The 18,016-nt window shown below is 47.6% G+C and overlaps 1 protein-coding gene across 1 annotated transcript in view; it reads right to left on the bottom strand.

Moving 5' to 3' along the window:
- LOC139276829 (cyclin-dependent kinase 17-like) overlaps window positions 1-18,016 on the bottom strand; it is a 377,596-nt gene that overhangs the window by 12,089 nt on the left and 347,491 nt on the right. The window contains exons 10-11 of the mRNA XM_070894828.1: window positions 14,496-14,593; window positions 14,302-14,407 (exon numbers count right to left, since the gene is read on the bottom strand). Coding sequence (XP_070750929.1) covers window positions 14,302-14,407; window positions 14,496-14,593 — 204 coding nt within the window. The remainder of the gene's footprint in view (window positions 1-14,301; window positions 14,408-14,495; window positions 14,594-18,016) is intronic.

Genomic DNA, 18,016 nt, shown 5'->3' with positions numbered 1-18,016 from the left:
GAATCATGCTTTTCCAAATGTCCCGTTACTGCTTCCTTAATAATGGACTCCAGCATTTTCCCAACGACAGATGTTAGGCTAACTGGTCTATAGTTTCCTGCTTTTTATCTGTCTCCTTTTTTAAATAGTGGCATTACATTTACGATTTTCCAATCCGCTGGGACTGCACCAGAATCTAGGGAATTTTGGTAGATTACAACCAATGCATCCACTATCTCTGCAGACACTTCTCTTAAGACCCTAGGATGCAAGCCATCAGGTCCAGGGGACTTGTCCACCTTTAGTCCCATTATTTTACCTAGTACTATTTCATTCGTGATAGTGATTGTATTAGTTCCTCTCTCCCTATAGCCCCTTGATTATCCACTATTGGGATGTTTTTCGCATCTTCTACCGTGAAGACTGATACAAAATATTTGTTCAACGTCTCTGCCATTTCCCTGTTCTCCATTATTAATTCCCAGTCTCATCCTCCAGGAGACCAACATTTACTTTAGCCACTCTTTTCCTTTTTATATACCTATAGAAACTCTTACTATCTGTTTTTATATTTTGTGCTAGTTTACTTTAATAAGTAAACTTGAATAAAACCCCAGTCAGTTGAGTCTAGATCATCCACGATGAGGTATGCAGTTATGAGCCTGGTGGATGAGCTGGTAATGTGTAGTGTGATTGTTAAAGCTTTGCTAATAAACCAACTAGTTCTTAATAACAATGTGTTGCTATGAATTCTTAAGCAAAGAACCCATGAAGCAAAAACATTACAGGGGGAACCCCCCCCAAATATAGACTAGCCCAAATTCTCTGCTCACTATATGCACCGGCTGCAAAATACTCAGTGATAGCAGTGAGGCCTAGACACTGGTAGAATGAATTGGAGGAGGCTATCTGGAGCAGATTCCGATGGTCAGTGGGCCTTCTGCCCACTATGAGTCTCCTTACAGGCCAAGGTAAAACACGAACTAAAATTGTTGAAGACTGACTTTAAGGTCACTTCATTCAGTTCAATTCCTGAAAATCATTGAATTTACAGAGTGAGTTAACATTGAACAACAGCTCCTCAAGCTTATTTATTAAACCTATTTCAGCAAAACAAAAGAGAAATGCCACAAAGTCCTACTGACACAAGCATCTGCCATGGTCTGAAGCAGGCGAGATCTTCACAAAAGACACCGCTTTTCTTAATAAGCGATGGGATTCCAGGAATTTGGTACAACACCGTATTAGGTCAGTGTCCTTTCAGCTCTCTTATAGGATAGAAGTCTCCTCCTGTCTCTCGTATGATTGGTTAGGAAATGCAGGGCATCAGTCCACTGAACACAAAAAAAGTGGTTTTGATAAACAGAAAATTAACAGCAATTTGGCAACTGATGGCTTTCAGTTCCAGGTGAGTTTGGGTACATTTCCATTGTCCATCTTTCCAGTGCAATACACTGAAATGTGTTATCCAAATAGAGCCAAAATGGCTGCCACTTGGTGTAGGTATCTGGCATGTTAGACTCATCTTTTCATTGAGATAAATTGAGGATTAACATGTGCAACACAATAAGTTTACTTGAAACACAAATAAAACCACTGGCTCAGTGTCACAGCTGACAGGAACTGTACAACAATACAACACGGCCTACTCATTGAACAGACTCACTTTACTCACCCAGTAACTGTCATAGGCATGTACAGGGTTGGAGATGGCCACAGATTGTGTGTACAGTTACATAGTGGTTATGTCACTGGACTAGTAATCCAGAGGCCTGGACTAATGATCCAGAGATATGAGTTCAAATCCCACCACGGCAGCTGGGGAATTTAAATTCAGTTAATAAATAAATCTGGAATAAAAAAGTTAGTATCAGTAATGGTGACCATAAAACTACCAAATTGTTGTAAAAACCCATCTGGCTCACTAATGTCCTTTAGGGAAGGAATCTGCCATCCTTACCTGGTCTGGCCTATATGTGACACCAGATGCACGTGGTTGCAACTTAACTGCCCTCTGAAATAGCCTTGCAAGCCACTCAGTTGTATAAGGTGGCTCACCACCACCTTCTTGAGGGCAGTTAGGGATGGGCAATATGTGCTGGCCTTGCCTGCGAAGCCCACATCCCGTGAACGAATAAATGTTAAAAAGTCCAAGTGCTAAGGTTCAGAAAGTATCAGTCCTTTCTCTGACAATTATCCATTGCCATCCATCTTTGTTTGATTCTGCCTGTCAAGCCCCTTGGAACATTTTTTTACATTACAGACACTAATATGAATGCAGATTGTTGTTTTTCGAGGAGGAAACTTACTCTCCTTGGTTCATGCTGATAGTTGATTCCTTCCTCACTTCTAGTTTCTAACAATTCCCTCGATCACAACCTTCTAATCTCTCTATTTTAACAGTGGCCAGTACTCCTCAGTACTTTCCTCTCTTGCTCCTTATCCTCTAATACAATGGCCCAAACACTCCTCGTGCAATCTTCTGAAGATTGCACGAGGAGTAAGAAGAGAGGAAAGTACTTGCACCATTTCCTGTTCCAGCTTCTTGTTTGCCAGAACCTCACTCCCTCAGTTACATGCAAGCTTCACTCAGAGGGTTGTGAATCTTTGGAATTCTCTGCCCCAGAGGACTGTGGATGTTGAGTCTTTGAGTATATGCAAAGCTGAGATAGATAGATTTTTGGATTCTAGGAGAATCAAGGGATATGGAGATCAGGCGGGAAAGTGGAGTTAGAATCATAGAATGGTTACAGCACAGGAGGCCATTCGGCTTGTCGAGCCCGTGCTGGCTCTCTGCAACAGCACCTCAGCTAGTCTCCCGCCCCCGCTCTTTCCCCATAGCCCTGCAAATTATTTTCCTTCAGGTACTTATCCAGTTCCCTTTTGAAAGCCGGAATTGAATCTGCCTCCACCACCCTCTCAGGCAGTGAATTCCAGATCCTAACCACTCGCTGCATAAAAATGTTTTTCCTCATGTCGCCTTTGGATCCTCTGCCAATCATCTTAAATCTGTGTCTTCTGGTTCTCGACCCTTCCTCCAATGGGAACAGTTTCTCTCTATCTGCTCTGTCCAGGCCCCTTGTGATTTTGAACACCTCTATCAAATCTCCTCTCAACCTTCTCTGTTCTAAGAAGAACAAGAGTTGAGATCAATGATCAGCCATGATCTTATTGAATGGCAGAGCAGGCTCAAGGGGCCGTATGGTCTACTTCTTCTCCTATTTCTTATGTTCTTAAGCTGAATCTACCCTGAGGTAAGGTCAGGGTTTCACACCCACAGGGCTTTCAGTAGTAGTAAGCTAGCACTGACAATAAGGAGATTGAATAATTCATGAATCATTCTGAAAACCTCAAATGTGCAACAGTGAAGAAAAAGCAATTGAATAGGGTGGCTAGAGTTTGGGATTATGTAACGTGACCATGTATACTAACTGTGCTCACTTACATAACACTGAAATTGTGACGTTGGCAATATTGGTTCCTTTGTTTCTGGTGCACGCATGTCATCAATGGGAAGGGTGGGCTTTGGCAGAAGACTAGCCGTGTCTCCTAATTGTAATGGGTACCCATGGCCCATAAAATGGATACGGCCAGATAGACCTGGAACACAATTGGCTGGGGCAGAATATTTAGCAAAGCACCATCTCTTAAACCACTGCTGCTCACCCTTAAAGGGGACCAAAGGGCCAGACAGAGAGAACTGCCTGTCTCAGGAGATACTTGGGCAGGAAGTGCAGCAAAGGAGGGTGGCACTATATGATCCCAAGAAACAGCCACAACCACCGTGAGCCACAGCATGGGACCGCCATAGCTAAAGCTGTTGGTGGAGATGGCTCTGGGCATATTTGACTGTCAGTCTGTGGAAGGTGTAGGGGAGGGAGAGTTTGGAGGTTTGCAGCCCTGCCCAGCCATCTTCTATCTTCCATTGCTACCCTTACTCACTCAGTGACAAGTAGACATACAATATATCATCATAGGCAGTTGCTCGAGTCAAGAATGACTTGCTTCCACGCCAAAAAGTTCACAGGTGTTTCAATGAAGGACCTAATATTCTGGATCCAGACCTACATCCTGAAGGGTGGAAGATGCCTGTGCGTGGATTTTTTTAACACGGGGTGGCCATTACACGCCAGCCACCACACGGGCTTGACAGAGCTAGGTCTTGGTCCAGTGGCAATGATTATCCAAGACAACTGGAGACCAGCTCTGCTGCACGGACCTAGTGCGCACACATAATTGCAGTGTGGGCTGGCCCGTGCTGCCCCTGGGCCTGCACCTCTTCTGGGCCCCGAACTCGCGCCTCTCCTTGGCCCCGATCACGTCCCTCTACAATCTCTCGCCACTCCTTCGCCCCGACCTCGATGCTCCTGCAGTACCTGCCCGCGCTCCAATCAGCGACCTGGATCTTGGTAACGTCCAATCCTCACTACTGTTGCTCTCCTGTTCCAGCATGTGCTGCTCCCTGGACTGCTACGCTGCTACGCTATTCCTTCTGCTCCCCGGCCTGCTCCGATGGTGCTTGCAGGCCGGGGGCAAGTGTTATCCAATATATATACCTTGGCGCTTAATCCTGCTGTAAGGCATTCCATCTCTTCCGATAGACTCTTTCCCAGATGTGGAAAAAACAGTTTGTGCAGGAACATCAGCTCCACGCACCATCACAGATTCAGACACCACGGAACATTTAGTCCATGTGAGGAATGAGCTCTGGGTGAAGACAACTCACCAGTGAATAGGAGCAAGTAAAGGCAGTGGCAGCAAACCGCTGTCCAGGCTTTTCTCCCAGGCGCATCCCAGGTGCATGGGCACGGGACCTCAGAAAACAGAGACGTTGCGCCCAGACTCTGGGTCTGGGTCTCTGGAAACCATTAGCTCCAACTTGCAGGAGTCACTGCTGGATTTACCAGACTGGCTGATTGCTAGAGAGAACCAAGAGGCTTCACACTCCTCAGCAGTGCCTTGTGGAATTTATTTAAATTAGTTTGTAGACTGTGGGCATCATTGACAAGGCCACATTTATTATACTGAGATGGTTAATGGGCCTTCTTCTTGAATTGCTGCAGTCCGTGTGGTCATGATGCTCCCCTGATGGTGTTCGATGTTCGATAGGAGTTCCAGGATTTTGATCCAGTGACAGTGTGACCTGGAGGTGATAACTTTCCCGTTATATTGCTGCTTGTCCTTCTCAGTGCTAGAGGTCTTGGGGCTTGAAGGTTCTCCTGAATGTGAGTGTAGTGAGTTCCTGTAGTGCACTATGGTGTACTATATACTTCATCCACTTGAGACCTGTAAATGGTGAAGAGACTTTGAGGGGCCAGGAGGTGTGCCACTGGTTGGAGGGTATGTGGCCTCTGCCCTTGTAGACACAGTGTTGATATGCCTAGTCCAGTTAAGTCCCTGGTCAATGGTGACCCTCCAAATGTTGATGGTGGGGGACTCGGTGATGATAGTGCTGCTAAAGGTCAGGCAGAGGGAGTTGGCCCTTTTCTGAATGAAAACACCTTTGCTGACCACTTATGTGGCATGAATTCTACCTTTCACTTGTCAGCCCAAGCTTGGATGTTGTCCAGCTCCTGTTGTAGGCTGGCATGGGAGGTTTTATTATCAGAAGAGTTGCGGCTGGAACTGAACACGGTGGAATTGTCAGAGTAAGCCCCACTTCTGACCTTATGATGCAGGATGATTGTTGTTGGAGCAGCTGTGGATTGTTTGCCGCAGATTTCTTGTGCAGAGGAACTCCTGCAGTGATGTCCTGGGAGTGCGAGAGTGGGCTTCTGACAACCACAACTATCGACCTTTGTTTCAGCCACATGATTATCCCTTTGATCTCCACTGACCTCAGTTTGCTCAAGCACCTTGGTGCCAGTGAAATTTGTTACTTTGATGGCGAGGATCGCTACATAGAAACATAGAAAATAGGTGCAGGAGTAGGCCATTCGGCCCTTCTAGCCTGCATTACCATTCAATGAGTTCATGGCTGAACATGCAACTTCAGTACCCCATTCTTGCTTTCTTGCCATACCCCTTGATCCCCCTAGTAGTAAGGACTTCATCTAACTCCTTTTTGAATATATTTAGTGAATTGGCCTCAACAACTTTCTGTGGTAGAGAATTCCACAGGTTCACCACTCTCTGGGTGAAGAAGTTTCTCCTCATCTCGGTCCTAAATGGCTTACCCCTTATCCTTAGACTGTGTCCCCTGGTTCTGGATTTCCCCAACATTGGGAACATTCTTCCTGCATCTAACCTGTCTAACCCCGTCAGAATTTTAAACGTTTCTATGAGGTCCCCTCTCATTCTTCTGAACTCCAGAACTCTCACCTCCTTTCTGTCATTCAGCTCTTGTGTCCATGTCTGGGTCAAAGCTGTGATGAAGTCTGGAGAAGGATGATTCTGAGCAGGTTATTGGTGAGTAGCGGTGGCTTGTGTCACTATTCATAACTCCTTCTATCACAGCCAGGGAGGAGGCTGATTGGGCAAGAATTATTTGGGTTAGATTTACCCTGCTTTGTATGAACAGATATATCTGGGCATCTTTTACATTGTTAGGTAGGTATCAATGAGATAGTTATTGGGGTAGGTATCAATGAGGTGGGGGGGGTCAACTAGCTCTTGTGCACAGGTCTTCAGCACGGCAGGCAGGATGTTATCAGTCAGGGCCCATAGTCTTTGCTGTATCCAGTGCACTCAGCACAGTTCTCAATGTGACGTGAAGTGAACTGTTTTGGCTAGGCACAGGCCTGTATGAAAGTGGGAGTCCTGGGAGGAGGCTGAAAAGGATCATTCATTTGGCACATTTAATGCTTGTAAACACACCAGTCTTGTCTCTTGCACTCAGCTGCTGGACTGATTGAGGATGGGGTGATAGAGCCGCCATAATTTACCACCATCCTTTATTGGATGTGGCAGGTCTACAGTTGGTGGAGGGGCGGTTTAGCACTTTCTATAGCCTGCTGCTGCTTCACTCATTGTAAGGTATGCCTGGAGCTGCTCCTGGCACACACTTCTTCACCTGGCATTGAACCAGGGTTAATATCCGACCTGGAGCAGTGAGGGATGTACCAGTCCATTCAATTTACAGATTGTGGTGGAATACAATTTTGCTGCTGCTGATGGCCCACAGTTCCTCATGGAGGGCCCGTGCAGGCTGCTAGATCATTTGAGTAGGTTGTGTTGGTACCCTCAATTCCTGATGTAGGTTTAGGCTGGCAGCTATGTCCTTCAGTTCTTGTGGACATTGATTTAAGGACGCAGGGCATCCTACAAGGATCCCAGCACGTGGGGCATGACAGGAGAAGGGATAAGGTGACTGCACGTCTGTCCAACTCAACCAGCCCTGCAAAGGATTGAAGTGCTAGTTAGTGACCAATCTGACGGACACTTCTCAGACATGGCTTCAATTGCAGCAGGGCCATGTCATGACCTCACAAGCAGAGGTACACCACCACCTTCACCTCTCAAGGGCCATGCTGACTGACAGCAGCCTGCCTCCATACCTGCTCCTCACATTCAGAGAGCACTTGGACGAAGCAGGGCAAGCAGACCAGTCACTCAGGGGAAGCATCACCCGATAAATGTGGAACACCAGTTCTTCTTAGTGCAGTGCTTCTGTTGACAAGGGCTATGTTGAGGTTCCAACTGATAAAAGGTTGGTACAAGATGGCAGTCAAGCTACAGTAATAAGATTTGGACAGCATGTTGTTTCTGGGTACAGTCTGATGTTGCAGTAGTCTACAATACTTGTGCAGGGGAGGGATCTGGAAGTCATTGGGAGCAGTTATCAACAATCCTCTCGACTGCAACTCTGCTTCCTTTACTTGCTCCTCATCATGTGCTACATCCACACCCGACATTTCCTCCTCATCCTGCAGAATGACAACTCCTCTCTGAAATGCTGCTTGATGTAACACGCAGTGGACAGTGATTATTTTGAACACTTTAGCGGGGTTTTTAAGGAGCCCAGTGCCCGAGTTGTTCAAACAGAAGATCTTTGCTGGAGCTTGCTAATTATGTGCTCCACATTTATTCTGTCTGAATAATACACATGCTTCATTATATTTACATTCTGCTGCTGTTTGGGCTCGATCTCCCGCAACATCTGCCTAATCTATGTGAGCCTTCAAATGAAGCAGGTACCATTGAGGGATTGTAAAGGCGGCACCACAAGCGCTCTGGATAACGGACACTGACTTGCTTTGCAATGTGTCTACCTGCACCTGAATTGATGTCATAAACCACACCCAGTACCATGGGCAATCCTGTTCTGCACCCTTTCCAACTCCTTTCCACAGGCAAATTAATGACCGCAATTCCTCCAACAAACAAAGTATTAGCAAATATGTGGCAGAATAGTGCAAAGTGATACATTTTGGTAGGACTAGTGAGGAGAGGCAATATAAACTAAAGGGTACAATCCTAAAGGGGGTGCAGGAACAGACACCTGGGGGTACATATGCACAAATCATTGAAGGTGGAAGGGCAGGTTGAGAAAGCGGTTAATAATGCATACGGGATCCTGGGGCTTCATAAATAGAGGCATAGGGGTAAAAATTCACCCCCACGGGAGACGGGTTGCACCTACCGTTTTTCCCATGTTTTCACCACCGCGGTGGATGCGGTGGCCTCTTGCGCGAAATTCAGCTCTTTGTCTTTTTTTTTTGAGTGGGGCGGAAGTTGGTCATAATGGGGCGGAGGTGGGGGGCGCTATCAGTCCTCAGCGTAGCGCATCACCACGTCTCTCCCTTTCACTTAAGGGGGAGGACCGGCGTGAGCTGTGCCATTGTTTTAGTTTGGTCCACTGGGCCACCAGGGAGGGTATCGGCCGGGCCAGCGACCTGGCACCCAAGAGAGAGTGAAAGGCTGCCTGTTGGCAGCCCGGCCAAACCCGGGGGCATAATTGTTGGGCCGCCCTTACAGTCAGCCGACAAAAAAAATTAAGATGGCGGCCATTAATAGTGGCCGCACCGCCATTTTGCACACACTGCACATACACAGTGCACCGACAGAAACACCTGTCGGGGACACCGTGCGGCGGCCGCAAGATTGTTTTAGGTGAATTTTGCTTCCGGGAGATCGACGCTGCGTGCTTTGATGACTCACTTAGGAGGGTTTGGCAGCAGCGGGGCGGAAGTGGGCACCGCCGGGTAAACCACCGAGGAGAATTTCGTGAGCGACGGCCATTCGACACCACCACGAGGCCGTTGCTTTCCGGCAGTAATGGGCCTTTTCAGGAGGCTGAATTTCAGCCCCATAGAGTACAAAAGCAAGGAATTATGATGAATCGTTATAAAACACTGGTCTGACCTAAACTGGAGTATTGTGTCCAATTCTGGGCACTGCACTTTAGGAAGGATGTGAAGGCCTTAGAGAGGGTGCAGGATCGATTTACAAGAATGGTTCCAGGGATGAGGGACTTCAGTGACGTGGATAGACTGGAGAAGCTGCGGTTGTCTCCTTGGAGCAGAGAAGGTTGAGAGGAGATTTGATCGAGGTGTTCAAAATCATGAGGGGTCTGGACAGTGTAGATGGAGAGAAACTGTTCCCATTGGTGGAAGGGTCGAGAACCAGAGGACACAGATTTAAGGTGATTGGCAAAAGAACCAAAGGCAACCATGAGGAAAAACATTTTTACGCAGCGAGTGGTTAGGATCTGGAATGCGCTGCCTGAGAGGGTGGTGGAGGCAGACTCAATCGGGGCTTTCAAAAGGGAACTGGATAAGTACCTGAAGGGAAAGAAATTGCAGGGCTACAGGGAAAGGGTGGGGGAGTGAGACTAGCTGAGGTGCTTTTGCAGAGAGCCGGCACAGGCTCGACGGGCCGAACGGCCTCCTGCTGTGCTGTAACCATTCTATGATTCTATGATTGGAGACTTGGGGGAAACGCCTATGATCGACATACTGGCTCTCTGGGAGAGAACCCCTGTGATAAAAAATAATAGCATAAAATTAGAATGTTGTAGAACATTTCAAAGCTATGGGAAGAGCCATCCTATCTGCAAATTAGCCTCAATGAACAGTTCCAGCGAAGAGCAGGGCCCCGAATTTGCTCCCCGCCTGAAACGGGGCACGCGCACAATGTTTCTATGGTTTTTACCGCCATGGTGGTTGAGGTGGCCTCGAGTGAAATTCCACTCTTTGATTGTTTTTCAGTCGGATCCGGAAGTCGCTTGTAATGGGGGCAGAAGTTGGGGCGCAAGTACAGCAGAGGGGCGGAAGTTGAGGAGTGTAGTGACCGCCGCGATGACATCATCACAGCACCGCATCACCACAGCTCTCCCTTCATATAACGGGGAGAGCCTTTGCGATGGTTTAACTTCGGTCCACTGGGCCAGCAGGGAGGGTTTCGGCTGGGTCAGCGGCCTGGCACCCAAGAGGGGGTGTGTGTCAGGCTGCATGTTGGCAGCCCGGCCGAACCCGGGGGCATAATTGTCGGGCCGACCTGGCAGTTGGCTGACAGAAAAAAACATGGCAGCAGCGACAGTGTGTCCTCCCCTTTAAGGGAAGCCGCACTGCCACTGCAGAAGGCCTCAGCCTCACTCACCACAGTGAAAAACCTTGCTTTGGCACTGCCGGGCGGGCCTAAGATCTTCATAGCGGAATTTCGCCGTCGTGGAGGTAGATCACAGTGTTCACAGTGATGACACACTTAGCACGGATCGGCAGCAGCAGAGTGGTAGGAGGGAGTGGGGCACCGCCAGGATAACACAAGAGCGGAATTTTGATAATGGCGGCCATTGCACTCCGCATTGTTGCCGCCACTTCCCGGCGTTAAGAGACCTTAATGAGAGGGGCAATTTCGGCCTCCAGGTGTGCAAACAGATTTGCTGACACACTCGGGCAGGAATATCAGGCTCTACAGTGATGGGTGTAGCAATACGCTTCAGGTGTATCTGCATTTACAAATTCATCTTCCTGCTCAAAATCCTGGAGCACAATAAAAACCCCACAAAATAAATTCTTCCCCCTCAGCATTTCCACTGCAGCAACAAATCACAACCATTGGGAAACAGACATAGAATGCAAGAAAGGCCACTCTCCACATCAAAACAAACCAGTGCAGATAAATATCCATGCCTCTTCTGAAAAACATAACCTTCGATTAAAGTTTGGGAATGGTGGCTCCACTTTGTATCCACCTTCAGCAGGCCAGCTCAGTGGATCGGCCATGCAGCCACTTTCTATGGTGGAGATGAGTGCCAGGATTGGAGTTTGAAACATCATGAATGTCAATGTGGGACCCCATGGTGCTATCCCCTCTATTGATGCTGGTTGGCCGTACAGTCACCCCTTCACTTTGTGGCTGCTGTGAACCAGGACCCGTTCACATATCACCTCAAAATCATGACCTCAACTGAATGAGGGGATTTAAGCCAATATGACAAGGTTGGGGATTGTCTCCATTTGAGAGCAGAGAGGGAGCAGGATTCTTAAAGCTACTGGCATAGAAGCAGAAGGCTTACTTGAAGTAAATAGTGAATCATCTCAGACGAGAAAGGGAAAGATATAATACGTGGTGAATTTTAATATGTGTGGTCACAGTGGGGAACACTTTTTAAAATGCAGCATCCAGGATTGCTCCATAAATTATAATAGGGAATAAGGAAATGGCAGAACAATTAAACAAATACTTTGTGTCTGTCTTCACGGAAGAAGATGCAAAAAATCTCCCAGAAATAGTGGAGAACCAAGGGTCTAGCGAAAATGAGGAACTGAAAGAAATTAGTATTGGTAAAAAAAAAGTACTGCAGAAATTAATGGAACTGAAAGCGTATAAATCCCCTGGACCTGATGGCCTACATCCTAGGGTTTTGAAAGAGTTGGCTATAGAGATAGCGGATGCATTGTTGTCATCTTCCAAAATTCCCCAGATTCTAGAACGGTTCCCGCAGATTGGAAGGTAGCAAATGTAACCCCGTTATTTAAGAAAGGAGGGAGAGAGAAAACAGGGAACTACAGACCAGTTAGTCTGACACCAGTAGTAGGGAAAATGCTAGAATCTATTATTAAGGACGTAGTAACAGGACACTTGGAAAATAATAATAGGATTGGGCAGATTCAGCACGGATTTATGAAAGGGAAATCGTGTTTGATAAATCTGTTAAAAATTTTTGAGGTTGCAAATAGAAGAATAGATAAGGGGGAACCAGTGGATGTGATGTATTTGGATTTTCAGAAGGCATTCGATAAGGTGCCACACAAAAGGTTATTAATTAATTAGGGCTCATGGGATTGGGGGTAATATACTAGCATGGATTAAGGATTGGTTAATGGACAGAAAACAGAGAGTAGGGATAAACGGAGTCATTTTTGGGTTGGCAGACTGTAACTAGTGGGGTACCACAAGGATCGGTGCTTGGACCCCAGCTATTCACAATCTGTATCAATGATTGGGATGAAGGGATCAAATGTAATATATCCAAGATTGCTGATGATACAAAGCTAGGTGGGAATGTAAGTTGTGAAGAGACTTCACGGGGATATAGACAGGCTAAGTGAGTGGGCAAGAGCATAGCAAATGAAATATAATGTGGAGAAATGTGAAATTATCCACTTTGGTAGGAAAAATAGAAAAACAGAATATTTTTTAAATGGTGTGAGATTGGAAAATGTTGGTAATCGGAGGGACCTAGGTGTCCTTGTACACCAATCACTGAAAGTTAACATACTGGTACAGCAAGTGATTAAGAAAGCAAATGGTATGTTGGCCTTTATTACAAGAGGATTTGAGTAAAAGAGTAAATATGTCTTATTACAATTATATAGGGCCCTGGTGAGACCGCACCTGGAGTATTGTGTACAGTTTTGGTCTCCTTACCTAAGGAAGGATATACTTGCCATAGAGGGAGTGTAACGAAGGTTCACCAGACTGATTCCTGGGATGGAAGGATTGTCCTATGAGGAGAAATTGAGTAGACTAGGCCTATATTCTCTAGAGTTTGGAAGAATGAGAGGTGATCTCATTGAAACACACAAAATTCTTAGAGCTTGACAGGGTAGATGCAGGGAGGATGTTTCCCCTGGCTGGGGAGTCTAGAACCAGGGGTCACAGTCTCAGAATAAGGGGTCGGCCATTTAGGACTGAGATGAGAAATTTCTTCACAGGTCTCCTTAGTGAATCTTTAGAATTCTCTGCCCCAGAGGGCTGTGGATGCTCAGTCGTTGAGTATATTTAAGACAGAGATCGGTATTTTTGAATATTAAGGGAATCAAGGGATATGGGGATAGTGCAGGAAAGTGGAGTTGAGGTAGAAGATCAGCCATAATCTTATTGAATGGCGGAGCAGGCTCGAGGGGCCGAATGACGAGCTCCTGCTCCTAATTCTTATGTTCTTAGACCAGTGTGGTTCTAATCCAACAAGAAAAGGAGTATTGCTTGAATTCGTTCTGGGAAACAAAGTGGGGCAAATAACTGATGAGTATAAAATAACTGGGAAATCGTGACCACAACGTAGTTCAGGTCAATGTAAGGACAGTAAATGATACAGAAGAGTCAAATATAAGGGAGCTGGACTGGAGAAAGACAAAGCTCGAGGAGATAAAGGGGTTGTGGGACAAATTAACTGGGTGTAAAAGTGAGTAAACAGGTCACAGGACCAGCACTGGGAAAGCTACAAATGTGAGATGTATAGAGTACAAAATAAGGAAAGCGAAAAGGATGTGTGTTAGAGTAGTGGGGAGGCAAAACGCATAATGTGAAAAAAAGACAAGCAGAAAATACAAAAGAAAATTGTGACGGTTTTTTATAAGCGTATAAACAGTAAAAGAATTGTTGGAGAGGGTCGGAACGCTCCGTGATGAAACAGGGAGTGACTTCTGGAGGATGCAGTATGGCTGAGATATTAATATTTTGCACTGGCCTTTACAAATAATGGGAGTGAGAATCTAGGTCAGCTTGCTCATCCATCCTGCAGGCTTCTCCGTCATCCACACAGGCAGCAAGAACCTCAGACCTGTTGGATAAGGACAAATGCCAAGGCTCCTCCAGCACTGGTCCCTTACCTGCTTGAGTTGCAGTTACACCCTCCTGTCCCTGACCAGTAACCAGACCTGTACCACTACCTAACCCCAGTATCGCCCCGGAACCCACCCCAAGAGAAACCACAATTCCGCGCCTGGTGCAGAAAGTCCCGACCTGAGTCGGTTACCGCCCCCAGTAATTTCTCCCCCGGGGTATATCACTGTACTGGATGGAAAGGGAGATTATGGTTTTTGTGATTTGTAATGCAGTGTGCTTAAACTATTCCTCAACTCATTCCAAGGATCAAATTAGCAATAAACCACATGACTGGCAACTAGTTATTAGATTCACGACAACCCATCACACCTTGGAGCATGGTTGATAAGAGGTTCTGCCTTATATCGGGGGAAATGATAGGCCTTGAACTCCTCGTGGGATGAGATTCCTGGCCAAGTCTCCTCAGTTGGAGTCCCTGTAAATCAAAGGCACAAAATTACTGCCATCTGGTGAGGATTTCAAGAACAAATGCATGTTCAGTGAGAACTGTGACGTCTTCTCACCCAAGATTCGGAATATCAGATGCAATTGATCCTCCACCGTGGACCCAGGGAAGTATGGGCGCCCTGTTCCCATCTCGTAAAATATGCAGCCGACACCCCTACAGAGAATCACAAGAAAACACATACCACAATGTGAGTCAAACCAGGACGGTTGGTAAACGGCAGCTAGAGAAATAACAAACACTGATCCTCACCCATTCACGACACTTTGTGATATTGTAGAGGAGCTGAGGTGAATGTCACGTTTTAGCCCAGCTTAAACACCTGGATGAACAATCATCATAGACTTGGATATGCACTGAGCCCTTACACGCTTCACCAACTGGGGAATAACCCCACCGACCCTACCCCATCATCCACCCTCCGTTACTGGGAATATCCCACTGACCCTACCCCATCATCCACCCTCCGTTACTGGGAATATCCCACTGACCCTACCTCATCATCCACCCTCCGTTACTGGGAATATCCCACTGACCCTACCCCATCATCCACCCTCCGTTACTGGGAATATCCCACTGACCCTACCTCATCATCCACCCTCCGTTACTGGGAATATCCCACTGACCCTACCTCATCATCCACCCTCCGTTACTGGGAATATCCCACTGACCCTACCTCATCATCCACCCTCCGTTACTGGGAATATCCCACTGACCCTACCCCATCATCCACCCTCCGTTACTGGGAATATCCCACTGACCCTACCTCATCATCCACCCTCCGTTACTGGGAATATCCCGCTGACCCTACCTCATCATCCACCCTCCGTTACTGGGAATATCCCGCTGACCCTACCTCATCATCCACCCTCCGTTACTGGGAATATCCCACTGAACCTACCCCATCATCCACCTTCCGTTACTGGGAATATCCCACTGACCCTACCTCATCATCCACCCTCCGTTACTGGCAATATCCCACCGGCCCTACCCCATCATCCACCCTCCGTTACTGGGAATATCCCACTGACCCTACCCCATCATCCACCCTCCGTTACTGGGAATATCCCACCGACCCTACCTCATCATCCACCCTCCGTTACTGGGAATATCCCACTGACCCTACCCCATCATCCACCCTCCGTTACTGGGAATATCCCACTGACCCTACCTCATCATCCACCCTCCGTTACTGGCAATATCCCACCGGCCCTACCCCATCATCCACCCTCCGTTACTGGCAATATCCCACCGGCCCTACCTCATCATCCACCCTCCGTTACTGGGAATATCCCACCGACCCTACCCCATCATCCACCCTCCGTTACTGGCAATATCCCACCGGCCCTACCTCATCATCCACCCTCCGTTACTGGCAATATCCCACCGGCCCTACCCCATCATCCACCCTCCGTTACTGGGAATATCCCACCGACCCTACCTCATCATCCACCCTCCGTGACTGGGAATATCGTCCCCCCGCCCCAACACTGACTATACCCCATCACTCCACTCTCGTGAGTGACCAGAACTGTGCACAGTACTCTAAGGAGACCAGAACTGTAGACAGTCCTCTAGAGAGCCAAGAACCGTGCACAGGACTCTAGAGAGACCAGGGGGTCGAAATTCGTTACCGCCATTTTTGAAGCGTTGCCACCGTATAAGAGAAATGTTTAATGCCTGGCTTCAGGCGTGGTCCCCAAACGCGAAATTCAGTGTTGACACCTAAAGAATTGATAGCAGCATAAAGTCATGGCGTTGCACACTTACTGGAGGTGCTACGCTGTGTTAAGTGGGCCGTTAAGCATAGGCTCAACATCCGGGAGTTAGGCAGCATTTGGAGCTGCGCCAGACACAGTAACCCCACCTGGATTAAATTGAGGTGTTGATTAGATGGCTATATTCGCTTCCTACGCACTCATTCAGACTGTGAGCATAGCAGACCCAGCAGCAGCTTGTCAGCGTGTCCATCGGTTCACGGACACCACAGTCAATACACTGCTCGAGTCCCTGCAGAGGCGTGGGCAGGTGCTGTGGACAGTGGCTTGGAGGAGACCACAACCCCAAACATACCGAAGGCTATGGTGGGAGATGGCAGGGCATGAAGTGAGTGACACGGTGCCACGGACAGCGATGTAATACCAGAAAAAGTAGAACGACCTGACGTGAGTATCTGTATTTTCAAACTTCAACATGCTATGCTCTGACCTCAATGTGCACTCTCTGCTCAATGTAATGTTTCCAAATCCACGCTCTAAGTGGGTGAGGCCACAGTCAAGGTTCCCATTTGTAGCTTCACCTACTGCCAGGGTGTACATGTGCTGTTAACCTTGCTACTCAGTTCTGCAGGCCCACCCCTCATGTTTTTGGCTCCCCAGTCTTCATATGCGTCTTGAAGACGGTAGCCTCCCTGTTACTGTTAGGTCCCTAGTCCCACCATTGCCACAGCAAGTCCACGCAGAAAATGGTACTTACATCGAGCTGTGAAGACTGTCACAGATTAAAACGTACTAAAGCATGTCATCGTCATCATCATAGGCAGTCCCTCGGAATCGAGAAAGACTTGCTTCCACTCCTGAAGTGAGTTCTTAGGTGGCTGAACAGTCCAATACGAGAACCACAGTCCCTTGCGGAGACATCGTTGGTGATATACCTCTAGCGACTTGAGGTGTCTTCTATACATCGTCCATGCCTCTGAGCCATACAGAAGGGTGGATATTACTACAGCCCTGTAGACCATGAGCTAGGTGGTAGATTTGAGAACCTGGTCTTCGAACACTCTTTTCCTCAGGCGGATGAAAGCTGCACTGGTGCACTAGAGGCGGTGTTGAATCTCCTCATCAATGTCTGCTTTTGCTGATAAGAGGCTCCCGAGGTATGGGAGGGCCACACCGTGGATCTTGATGACTGGGGGGGCAGTGCTGTGCGGCGAGGACAGGATGGTGCAGCATGGCAGAGAGGAAGATTGAGAAGAGGGTTGGAGCGATGACGCAGCACTGTTTGACCCCGGTCCGGATGTGGATTGGGTCTGTAATGGATCTGTTGGTAAGGATCACAGCCTGCATGTCGCCGTGGAGCAGGCGGAGGATGTTGACAAACTTTTAGGGGCATTCGAAACGGAGGACGCTCCATAAACCCTTACGGTCGACAGTGTCAAAGGCCTTTGTAAGGTCGAAAAAGGCCATGTATAAGGGCTGGTGCTGTTCCCTGCATTTTTCCTGCAGCTGTCGCGCTGCAAAGATCATGTCCTGTAGGGAACGAAATCTGCACTGTGACTCCGGGAGAAGACGGTTGAGGAGGACTCTAGCGACGACTTTCCCAGTGGCTGATAGCAGGGAGATTCCTCTGTAGTTGCCACAGTCGGACTTGTCCCTTTTTTAAAGATGGTCACGATCACTGCATCTCTGAGATCTCCCAGCATGCTCTCCTCCCTCCAGATGGGAGAGATGAGGTCATGTATCTGCACCAACAGCGCCTCTCCGCCATACTTTAGTGCCTCAGCAGGGATTCCATCCGCTCCCGTAGCCTTGTTGTTCTTGAGCTGTCTTATGGCTTTTCCTACCTCGCGCAACGTTGGGA

The sequence above is a fragment of the Pristiophorus japonicus genome, chromosome 12 (assembly GCF_044704955.1).
Source record: "Pristiophorus japonicus isolate sPriJap1 chromosome 12, sPriJap1.hap1, whole genome shotgun sequence".
NCBI lineage: Eukaryota > Metazoa > Chordata > Chondrichthyes > Pristiophoridae > Pristiophorus > Pristiophorus japonicus.
The sequence above is the reverse complement of the archived record's forward strand: the minus strand, read 5'-3'. Positions and strand labels throughout refer to the sequence as shown.